Source organism: Carya illinoinensis, chromosome 2 (assembly GCF_018687715.1).
Source record: "Carya illinoinensis cultivar Pawnee chromosome 2, C.illinoinensisPawnee_v1, whole genome shotgun sequence".
Lineage (NCBI taxonomy): Eukaryota > Viridiplantae > Streptophyta > Magnoliopsida > Fagales > Juglandaceae > Carya > Carya illinoinensis.
Window position 1 is genome coordinate 31,921,404 of NC_056753.1, and position 12,249 is coordinate 31,933,652.

At 33.7% G+C, this 12,249-nt stretch overlaps 1 protein-coding gene across 4 annotated transcripts; it reads right to left on the bottom strand.

The window, feature by feature from the left end:
- Window positions 1-654: 654 nt before the first annotated feature.
- On the bottom strand, window positions 655-6,949 carry LOC122300968 (inactive protein kinase SELMODRAFT_444075-like). Of its 4 annotated transcripts, none has more exons than XM_043112006.1 (11): window positions 6,713-6,949; window positions 6,356-6,498; window positions 5,478-6,228; window positions 4,590-4,744; window positions 4,415-4,509; window positions 3,195-4,237; window positions 2,668-2,828; window positions 2,356-2,432; window positions 2,126-2,273; window positions 1,743-1,892; window positions 655-1,137 (listed from the first exon to the last, which is right to left on the bottom strand). In XM_043112006.1, exons 3-11 carry the CDS (start codon window positions 5,656-5,658, stop codon window positions 892-894), a joined length of 2,256 nt encoding a protein of 751 aa, XP_042967940.1. In that variant the 5' UTR covers window positions 5,659-6,228; window positions 6,356-6,498; window positions 6,713-6,949; the 3' UTR covers window positions 655-891. The 4 variants fall into 4 exon arrangements, with proteins under 4 accessions (XP_042967940.1, XP_042967937.1, XP_042967939.1 ...); XM_043112003.1 differs by having other exon boundaries at window positions 6,356-6,533; XM_043112005.1 differs by having other exon boundaries at window positions 5,478-6,240; window positions 6,356-6,533.
- Between the last annotated feature and the right edge of the window lie 5,300 nt (window positions 6,950-12,249).

The following is a 12,249-nucleotide window of genomic DNA, read 5'->3' on the forward strand; positions in this document are numbered from 1 at the left end:
CCACAAAGGGCAATATCTTTTTTTTTTCTTTTTTTTTTTTTTTTCAATTTGACTTTACAAAAACAAATAAAAAAGGACAACACCAGCAATGCATTATGCAATATGCAAGATGTGACGGTCCCATTACAAAAGGGTCAGTTAAAGCATTCCAACTTTTTATTTTTTAATAAAAAATTATTATTACAATTTTTTATTATTTAATATAATATTTTAATTCAAATTATTTCACTCTTCAAAATCTCGCACCATCTGTGTCATAAAGCTTGATGTCGTCTGCCTTTACTTTGACTAGATATGTCTACTAATCGAATTCTCCTACTCTTAACTTTTTCAATAAAAAAAGGAGTAATGTCGTTTAATCTTGGACCATCCACTCACCCTAACAAAACAAAAAATTGGAGATTTGGAGGTTTTTTTTTTTTTTCCTCAATTGATTAAACGAGGCTGATAATTAAAACATCAAGCTAAGGGAAGAAGATTTTAAAGATGATCTTCTTGACTACGCGTAGTTAGTTACTCAGACATGATAAAAGTGTCTGAACAAACAAATAAATGTGTTGTGCATGCATTGCGTGTCATCTGTACATTTACATCCCACTCCGATCATGCATAAGGCCAACCACCAGAGACAACATATATTCATAAGTCATTCACTGAAGTTTGAACGTGGCCATTTCAGACCATTTTCTTCATTTCTAAAAGAATTACAAGACCTTGCTACATTCCCTACTACCCCTTCTGTACATAACCAAAATATAAACGGGAGAAGAAAATACTAAACAGAAACAGAAGATTAAGAAACAAAGAAATTAAGAGAGGAGAAGGAGAAGAGAGATTAAACATAATTTGGCGTGCCAGTACTTGGCAGTAGTTATTAAGGGGTGAGGTTGTTTACGAATGATCATCACATGCAGAAGTCCTTCTTGCCTTGTCCCTCTCCCAGTAAGGTAGCCTTGGACTATCAAGAGACAGCTTCCCGCTAAGCCCTCCTATTGCCTCTAGCTCTTTCGTTAGGTGACCGCTATATTGTTGTTGTTGCTCTGCGAAAATCCGACCACTCCTGTTTCCTGCATCATATCCAGGTGTTGACATGTAACTAGGGTCCATGACCATGTCACCTTCCAATATGCGGAGCACCTTCACCGCAAGAACGTAAAATAGGTGAGCGAAAGATGACAGTGACAACTGGCTCAACTATGCAAGTATGCAAGGAATACTGTAAGATAATTTAAAGCAAGTTTTCAGAAATTCGAAGCCCACTTCATGACAGAACTTCTTCCTATACCTATGAATTTCCTGGTAGAAATTTATCCCTAAACCCATAAAATACCTACAGCGAACCTGCTTTCTCCCAAACCCATGGAAACATGCTCCCACTGATGGTATAACATTCAAAAACCAAAAAGGTCAAAAAAAAAAAAAAAAAAAAAAAAAGGAAAGAAGAGAAAAATCTAGCCTTTTGGCCACTAGTTTGATTCCTACTTCCATTCAGTTGTGTCCTTCTTTCAGTTCCTTATCTCCGATTCTAGCTTGCAAAATAGGAAACCCTATAGGCAAGCAAATTTTTCCCAAGTCCGATTAGCATTTCTTCTGGGTGATATTTCCAAACTATATTTGTTGCCTATCTCCAGAGAACCAGAATTTCGACATGACATGCCTGGCGTTTTTAACCTTTCCCCAGTGTTCAGTTTTTTCATCAAAATTAAGGAGCGATAAATGTTATCTTTTAATTTTGTCTCTACCTGTGACATGCGAGGCCTAGAATGAGGATCCCGCCGTATGCATAAAGATGCAGCATGCAGCATGCAATACACCTCATTTTCTGAATAGCGATTCCCCAATTGTGGATCAATAAGTTCCTCAATGGCATATTCATCCAACAATGGGCGTGCCTACACCAAATCCAAAAGCATATGTAAATCACAAAGAATCAACCAAAGAACCTACAGCTGGAGCAACCACCACAAAATCTACAATTTCACTTTTCTATTTGGCCTTGTAGGAGTTTAGCATGTTTCTGAGCACTATTGTTTATTTCATACATTTACTAAGCATGCACTCAAAAGAAAGAATGACATGCCATTGTGGATCAACAGATAAATAATTAGAATGCAATAAACCGTACCCATTCCGTTAGACACTGCTGGCCCTTGGGACGGTAGAGGTCCACAGCTTTTCTTCCTGTAACAAGTTCCACCAATACAACCCCAAAAGAGTAAACATCGGCTTTTTCTGTGATTTGGCCACTTTCTGCATATTCTGGAGCCAAGTACCTACAGCGCAGCAGAATGGCTCATGGGATTCTACAATTGAAAGGGGAAATTAGAAGATAAAAACAAAAGTTGTCATTCTTACCCAAATGTTCCAATTACTCTAGTTTCCACACCTGTGTCTCCATCAGGCTGCCACCTTGCCAGGCCAAAATCCCCAACCTTGCAAAACACAAGTTGAATCAAGATGACAAGACTAAACAATTTGTCCACACAGCGAAGAGTGTAATCACACAATTGACAACTCGAAAAACATCTAAAGCAACATCTCAACATCAAGGGGATCTTTAAAATTTGAAAAAAAGGCTCTGATTGATGTTGAAGGATGCCATGGTGAAGAAGGATGTCTTCAGATTTGACTCTCCAAATTAGATAGGACTATATGAAATTGACATACCAGTGGTTCAAAATCATGGGTGATGAGGATGTTGTTTGGCCGCATGTCACGGTGAACAATGCAACCCACCCTGCATTCTTCATGAAGATATCGTAGCCCCCGAGCAGCTCCCACAGCAATTTTGTGCCGTGCAGACCATTCTAATGGATCTTGATGCCGTCCTGTATCGAAGCCAAATCCTTGTGAGATTGACAACTAGAGTTGCTAGCAAAAACTTAACTTCTGAAATTTAATTCTAATTAATGCTAAAAATCTGACGATGATAATGATGTTGAAATAAAACTGTCAATAATTATAATAAAAAAGAGAATGAGTAGGTCTTGAAGGCAATTAAGCGGCATATTTATTTTAAGTTTGTTGAGATTTCTTTACATGCAACATCAAGTTCAGAAGCAGTATAATAAGAGATTCCACATTGTATCTGCCAAAGTTCATATGCTTTAAGCTGTGTGTTAAAAGGAAAAAATATTTCAGTAAATGAATGCATAACAGGTCTCAAGTTGACCCCCTAATTCCAATTAAATTACCATATAGATGAGAATCCAGTGACCCATTGCATATATATTCATAAACCAGCAACCTTCTTCTGTCCTCAATACAGAACCCAATCAGCATGACAACATTTCGGTGCTGAGCACAGCTCAGAACTTCTACTTCTGAGCAAAATTCAAGATCCCCCTGAGAACTAGCTAATTTGTGTTGCTTGACAGCAACTGCCTGGCCATCAGGTAATACACCTCTATGAACAGATCCAAAACCTCCTTCTGCCAAAAAATTGGCTTGTGAAAATCCACCAGTAGCAAGCTCCAGTTCAGCATAGCTAAACCACCTTGGAGGTTTTCCAAACACAGGTGCCTTGTGTTGACATATAGAACACAATGGAGGGGGGCCAAGAGGTGCATTTCTCGATAAGGATACTGCTTCCCTCACATTTCCACTGAAGTCTATATCGGTTCCATAGTTCAGCATTCCAATTTCAGCTTCTCCATCAAGTTTTGAGAACTTCTCTAGTAAAGCTTTGGATTTTGATGTTTGAGGCTCATCAATATGTCTCTTTGAGCTTCCATCTATGTGTTGTGAGGATTGAAGATTAGAACTTAGAAATTCAGCCATCCACGGCTGGAACCTTAAACTTGACGAAGAGGAAGATAAATGCTCGCTGTCTGTGTCTGAATTGGTATCATTAGGATCTTGGTTTTCTTTAATGACTAGTGAATCAACTTTCTTAAGATCTCCATTCATCTCTGAGATGAAAAATGGTGAAGTTCCTGGATCTGAGCTTGAAACTGATGAAGTTCCGGCTTCAGTGGCTGTAAAAGGTGTCCCTAGCTCTGGACTACTAGTTGGAGTCACGACTGGCCCTCTAATGGAATTTAAGGAATCATTCTTCCTTTTAGAATGTTTTTTAGATGCTTCATCCAGCTCAGAAGGTGAAGGACGGGCTATTTCAGGCTGTTTCTGAAGTGATCCAACCAAATTCAAGCGAAGTACTTTTGGCTGGGAACGCTTCATAACCACAATGTTGCACTGCAACTCTTCCATGCATTTTTTTTCCTCATGCTTAAGCTGTCTGTTCAAAAAGAGTGATTGAATTACACGGGCCAAAGTACATAATGAAAAGTAGAACATAAATTCTATCTCAAGATATCAAAAGGAAAGAACTAATGAAGATCTCATGCCCCTTGGAAGCTTAGACGTATAGACTGAATTTGAATGTGAAAAAAGAATAAAAGAAATAAAATATTACTTGTCTACTACAACCCAACTGGCTTGAGCTCTTTTAGCCTCTGCAGCCACTGCACCGCAAGGTGAACCAGAAACAATTTTTATCGTGACATTTATCTACAAAACAGAATCAGTATGAGAAACATGGAATTGACACCTGGAGAAGCAAATTTTTGAAGATTCGAAATAAATATTACCTTATTCGGATTATAAACATCATGAAGTTGAAGGATCATTTGGGAGAAAGAATCTGTAATGTCACAGTTCTGCTCTGAACTTGACATAGAATAAGATTTCCTGTGACCACCAGCACAGTCCCCGGTAAATCTGGGGAAAGCCCATAGTTTTCTTCCTGAAAAATTGTGGCAAAAATGCCAAAAAATAAATTGTCAGTTGGCGTTTATCTATCAGTCAGAAAAGTTGGAAAATGAATAGGAACTCGCAGGAATTTCTGGATCTACCCAAGTTTCAGTGTGACAACGGGTTCCCTAAACCACCATTAATATTATAACTCTACTAACCAAACATGCACCCAATAAAACCTCTACTAACCAAAGGAATGACGGATTTATTACTTGTATCAAAACCCTCCAAGGCAGAAAGCAAGATCTGCAGGTAGGAAATGTCAAAACATTTTTAATTTCCCGAAAGCAAACCATAATTGCAGTGTATGGGAGGGAGGAGCCAAGGTTCACGTGATCTTCATAAAGTGCAATAAGTTATCGGCCAGGCAAGGAAATCCAGCCCCAACAACCCAAGAAACAGAATAGGTAACACATTCCTTGACATTAATTGAAAGTGATCCAACAGTAGCAACGTTGACCAGCAGTGTGGAAAAAGCGAATTATTGTCCAGAAAACCAAACATTATACCAAAATAGATTCGAGAGGAATTAACATGAAGATTAACATCCTCAGAAACATGGAAGGAAAAGGAATAAAAGGAAAGCACCAATTATAATAAAGGTGCCAAAGCGATTATGTAAATGTATTCCAATAACAGGCATTAACATATCCATCACTAGCAATTAATTTTATCTGATCAGAAAAGGAGTACAAATCAAAAAAGAGGCAAGGAAAACATACCCGAACTTTGCGAAGGGACAACCACAAGCAATGTAATACAGTCCCCGGGTTGAACAACATGGGTCAAGGCCCACACCAGAGCTGTCTTGGGAATTTCCTTCGATGCCTTAACCGCAACGACAACCTTCTCAGCTCCATCCGAGCCTTTCTCCTCCTTCCCTCGCTTCTGTTCTTGACTCATGGACAATACTATTACGAAGAAACCTTTTTCTTCAACAGATCCAATTGTTGAAACCCATCAGAACCATCTCAATACAAGGACGGAAGCACATGAGTAAAGCGACACGAACAAAACCACAAGCATTATTACTCAGCCCCCACCATGTTGGATTCCGAGACATGTACGAACGACATGCTCACCGTTCCATTCAGAGCTAGCAGAGCAACAAATGACAAGACCCTTTTCACCGTTTCACACGAATACTTTTTGTAAAAGCCCCTCCACACCTCACTTTTCCCTGCGCTGATTCAGTGAAATGTTGGAATAAAATTTCTCAAAATGGTAACGTCGTCATTGGATCTAGTTACCCTTTTCGCTCAAAAAGCAAGACGTGTTTCGCCATGATTGAAGCCTCAAAGGTTCAAAGGTAAGAGATTCCGAACACTGGTATGCAAACCGATACAAAACACAAGACGACACAACTAAAGTCCGGCGAGCGTTCAAATCAATTGGTCAAAACGGTGAGACACGAAGCTTAAAGAGTAAAGTGAACTGTCAGAATTTGGATGCAACCCAGATTGTTTTTTTCCCCTGGAAACGAAACTGAGAAAACTTAGGCCAAAGATTCCACTACTGAATCCAGTACTAAGTAGTATTCCATGTCAAACCAAAAAACAATCAAATCAAGGAAATGACCAGAGAGGCGAAGAGGCCGTACACAGTTTTTGTTCTCGGCGTATATGACAGTAAATCTCCGCCAAAAAGTTTCACTGGCTGGAAAAATATCAAACTAAACCTGGTTTCAAAACTCCACCGTGTGCAAGCCCTGCACAACCCGCATTACAAATCTGGTCGGCATCGCTACCGTGAAATTGAAGACAATATTTGTTAGGTTCCTGAGAAACGGTAGGAAACTTCAGGAAATCATTTTAAGTAGAGCGAACATGCATACACACACAAATATAGCAGCAAAGCCTTAAAAATTTATCGGCTAAGAAAAATGAATATGTAAAAAGCAATCAAGAAGGAAACATGAAGAAAAAACCACACAAAGAAAGAGCTCAGAGAGTTATACTGTTTTCTTCTACTCCTTCTTTCACGTCAGACCAAAGCAGAACGCAAACACGTACTAAAGCAAGAAAGATTGAAAGCCGGAAGAGAGAGAATCCATGGCCCCCAACACCATGCACACAAATATATACACCTCTTATTTCACCGTCTGCAAAATGAGTCACAGACTCACAGTCACTTGGTTTCACTGATTTTTCTGTGGATCCCCCCAAGTCGGGGACCCGGGGGTACTCTGACTATATCAATACTCCTGGTTTTGGACTTTATTTCGGAATTGGCCTTCCAAGCTCCACGCAATCGTGGCCTGAATGACACGGCGTCGTCTATATCTAGGATATTTCAGATTTGAAAATTGTGCTGGCGCGGCCGCGCGGCTGAGGAATATATGGCTTTTGACGGAAAGGTTAAAAAGCTTAGCTCGAAAAACTTTTATTTCAAATTAAAGAATGGTATAAAATTGTAAATATATATCCACTTTAATTTATAAAATATTCTACAATTCATAATATTATTAAAAAATAAATAAATAAATAAATTTTATAAAAATAATTCACAAACGTGACTTGACATTTCTCTGCAGAGTTTAGCACAAAAATAAACAGAAGCGCCCTGCATGTGATTGTCACGTTTAATGCTTTCCTTTGCAAAATCCGTCTTCGGCGCACAGGCCCAAAATCAAAATCCCACAATCGTAAATAACACCTGAAACATGCCCGTTGTGATACCCCACCGTTCAATTTACATAAATGCCAGTGCGTGCAAAAACTCCTAAACCATCCGCCCACAGCTCACAATAGCATGCCTGGCGCCATCATGCCATGCACACCTCCAACTACAGTTCGATAGATAGTAGTATAGTACCACAGATCTGCCCCCACCACCGTTACCCATCGCCGTCTGGGGTTAGATAATAGTTGGCCAGTCAACCCCACCCATCACCTCACCTGTCACGTTCACCCGCTTACCCCACGCGAATGTTTACTCTGTCACCTCCCGACGCAAAACCCCATAGGTCGGCTGCTGTTGCCCTAGACTGGCCCAATGTAACCCAACCAATGCTTGATTTATCTCCTCTGCCTGGGGACTGCGACTTAACGACGGCGTTTCGGTCGCTGACACTTGCTCAGGATCCTACAGCTTTCGAACCTGCGAAACACTTGATTGCTCCGTGCGTTTCGAGAACTTCACTTTTACGTTGTTTTGTGAACACTAATTTAATGCTAATTTCACGAAATGAAATACTTTTTTTGTCTTATGTCATAGCTTGCTAATCAGTTATACGAGGGAGACAAACGTGTTAGTTTTAAATATTGTTATCGACCGTACGAATTTTCTAGTTATATTTAGATTATGAGATAATTTGAGAAAACATGATATTTTACATAATAAAATTATATTAAATAATAATATAAAATAATAAAAATAGATAAAAAAAATAATTATAAAATAATAAATAATAATTCGAATACTTCACTGCTCCAATCGGATTCTTTTTTCTTAAATTAAGACCGATGAATGTTCATGCTCTCGACTTTTTAATAGAAAATTTTAATTATTTAAAAAATAAATAAAACTAACAAAAATTTTTAAAGAAATGAGAACGAGTACAATGTATGTGTACAAGATTTTATTACAGTAAATTTAAAAATTAATAAAATAAATTTATAATTTAAAATATTAAATGTTAATTTATAAAAATATAAATTGTAGTTAAATCTTTTTTCTTAAATATTTGTGTGAGGATGCGTGGAAATTGAGTTTTCGAAGTGAAGTCGATTATTTTAGAAGCGGCATCTTACTAAATTATAAACTAATGGGCTGCCTAATTAATTAATTAAATGAAGTTGATTGGACGCAAGCAGGTCCGAAAGTTCTTTTTGTCTTTTAGTTGGATTTTTTAAATGGGGACAAGGACCCTCAATTTCATAAGCTCGTTAGACACTAATAATTTTTTATAATTAAAGTTAAATCCTGTTTTCTTTTTTATTTATTTTTTAAATCCCATTAATATATCTAATATAAACAAAGGCCTGATTTTGTTGACTGGTTGTAGGGTGCTGAGTTTCATTGTTTGAGAATTTGGATCTATCCCTCGAGGTTCCGCTTAAACTCAGGGCATGTTTACATGCTTAAATTATAAATATAATAAATAATTTTAAATAGTATTAAAATTATTTGAATTTTTTTTATTTTAAAAAAATAAAAGAAAAAAAATCGAATAAATATTCTTTTTAAAATAAGCATGGATCCGGTTTCCTTGATGATTCTTTGAGTTCAGAGGTTTTGAGTAGATATAGAATATATGATTTTTTATTTTTTTTTTATAGAGTTTTGCTATACATCATTTAACGTATTACATATCAAATTTATTTTTATTTTTAATGTTTTATTTTTGCTAAATTAATTAAGTTTTTTTTTTACTTATTATCTTTATACTACATATTTGCTAAGAAAAAAATCATGAGCGGTTTAGAAATAATGAATATAATATTTTTTTATAGAAAATTTATTGAGTATGTTTGACAAATTAGTATAATGATAAATATTAAATGTTTCATTTTATTAAAGGTTTGTTTGAATAGTAAAAATATTTCATCTCATCTTATCTCATCATTATAACTTTTCTAAATTTCCATATAAGATATAATAAATAATTCAATTTTTTCAAATATCAAAACAATAATAATATTAAAAAATAATATCATAACAATATTTTATTTAACTTCCATATTAATTCATTCTATTTTAACTCACTATTCAAACGGTCACCTAATTCTCACTATATAAGTGTTATTTAATATATTTTTAGTATTATATTCTCATCCTTTCTTAATATTAACATTAAATTAATGAAAAAGATTAATCCAATCCCACGCTAAAAATGATAAAAGCACAATAAAAAATTACAAAATATAATTTCATCAACTCTTCTTGTCTTATCTTATCTCATCAAATTACAATTTTTCTCTCATACAAAACACAATAAAAAATTTAATTTTTTCAAATATTAAAAAGAAATTAATATTATAATAATATTTTATACAACTTTCATCTCATTTCATTTAAACTCATTGCTCAAACCTCTTATAATAATATTTTTCTATATATTTTCCAATTTCCTATAAAGCAGTGAGTAGTATGATATGACATTTGTATTTCATAAGGTTAGGCCTAGTTTAGTTATCGAGATGAGAGTCTCATCTCATATAATCATTATAATTTTTTTTATAAAATATATTAAATAATTTATTTTATTTCAAGACTTAAAATAAAAATAATATTATTATAAGATTTTATTTAACTTTTTATTTCATCTCATTTTATCTATGTAACCAAACAAGAATAATCTCTTCTAAAATATGTAGGCATCTTGGGATAAGCATTTCTAAAATTGAAATTATGATAGGTTTAGATAGTGAAATGAGAATTTTTAATTTTAGATAAAAATTTAAAATATTATTATTTTGATATTTGAAAAAGTTAAATTATTTATTATATTTTATGTAGAAATTTAAAACTCTTATAATTTGATAAGATGAGAATTTTATGTTTCATTCAATTACCAAACTTGCCCCCAAGTACTTTTAGGATGGGTTTGGATGGTAAGATGAGATTTTTTAATTTTAAAATAAAGTTAAAAATTGAATAAAATATTATTTTTTAATATTATTATTATTTTAAGATTTAAAAAAATTAAATAGTAATTTAAAAAAGTTAAATTGTTTATTATATTTCAAATAAAAATGAAAAAGATAATAATTAAGTAAAATTAAAAAATATAAAAATAAAATATAAAAAAATAATATATAAATAGTAGAAGAGTAGTAATTTTATTATTTTTCATTCCGATCTGGCTTGCCTCCTGTTACAAAATATTAGAACATCTCCTATAAGATCCAAGGGCTATTGTCGCATCTTTTAAACAAAAAAAATGGTGTTAGTACCGTGTTGGAGAGCTGCATGTTTTATTTATTTTTTATTTGTTAATTTTTGTCAAAATTTAACTACAAATAAATTTTAAAGATTATCATTTTTTATATATAATTAGATTTTAGTTACTAACATATAATACTAGCCGTTGAAGTCCTAACTGGAGATGTCCTGTTATTTTAAAACTGGAGGGATACTTTTGGTAATAAAATGAGTTAGAGACATATGCGAAACCTACCCTATTTGTTGGGAAAGTAAAATGTATTAAATTGAAGGGTTGCCAAAATCATAATCTTGATTTTGACCAGGCATGCTTACCAAAAATAAAAAAATAAAAAATTTCGATGATCCATCACACATCGGTCCTCTAAAGATGGTTGGCTCATTAAATGTAGCTGGGCCTTTCTTGTCTCTAAAGCTACTGATCTACAGCTCAGACTGCCCGATCCATCACAAGACACTCTGACATGCCCACGAGAACAGCTTTCCAACTTCCTTTTGTTTTGATAAGATATTGCTTTTCTTTTTTCTTTTTAATTTAAATTTAGATATTGATTTGAATTAAATTAGTTTTTTATATAAATAATAATAAGTTAAATTAATAAAGTGAGTTATGTTAAATTATATTTAGATGTATTTGAATATTAATATGAGTTTAAAGATATTTATAAAAATTTGAAAAAATTGGTAGATCGGTGGATCTCATGTATAAATAAGTGTTGAGTTAAAAAAGATTGTGAGTCTCAAATATAAATAAATTTTGAATTGAGTATTTAGATATTAGATTTATTAATTAAATTAAACTGAGTTGATCTTAATTGATTTTAACTACCAAACAAGGCCTAAAACATGATATTATTTTTCGTCTATTGTTTTTCAACTGAATAATGGTAAATATAATTTTAATATGAATAAGATTTTTTTTTTGTTGAAAATTAAATAAAATATTATTATAATATTATATTTTAATTTATTTTTTAAAAAAATTTGAAAATATTAAATTGTTTATTATATTTTATGTGAAAATTTGACAACATTTAATTAATTTTTTATAAAAAGCTTACAAGTTTTTCAAATTCTAAAACTATAAATATCATTATTCTTTTTATTTTTATTAAGAATCATATATCTAAATAATTAATATAACAAATTATTTAAAAAAAAATAAATTAAGACTAAATACAGCATTTGATAAAATAAAATAAAAAAAAAATGAATGCAAAAGAGGAACGAGCTTAATATTCCTAGAAATTTAAGAAAAATGTAGCTGTTAAAAACCGTATTGGTTGTCATTTACATTGGATTTAGAGGGCACCACAAATACAATCTTTGTTTCCTCTTCTGGATATCTATAACTTATAAGCCTGAGTGACAAATTGATTAGCATTGAATTCACAACGAGGAAGAACATGTCGTGCCCAACTGTATTTTATTAAGACATGTTCCATGTGGACATGGAATGCGTGTGTCGTTTATAGCTCGCTTGTGTATCTTTGACTGCAAAGGACGGGCATAGAAGGTTTCAACTTTCAATGACAATTCTATTCACGACGAGTTGTTGGATTTAAGTTAAGGAAGGTGACCGCTGGGCATACCGTTAGTTGAAATTTA

What these genes read in the sequence shown, in the direction of transcription:
- LOC122300968 (XM_043112006.1), bottom strand. Translation starts at nt 5,658, where the DNA reads ATGAGTCAAGAACAGAAGCGAGGGAAGGAGGAGAAAGGCTCGGATGGA. An exon ending in CCCATGATTTTGAACCACTG is followed by an intron (nt 2,433 to 2,667) that starts GTATGTCAATTT and finishes GTGTTTTGCAAG; the next exon opens with GTTGGGGATTTTGGCCTGGC. An exon ending in CTAGGCCTCGCATGTCACAG is followed by an intron (nt 1,138 to 1,742) that starts GTAGAGACAAAA and finishes CTTGCGGTGAAG; the next exon opens with GTGCTCCGCATATTGGAAGG.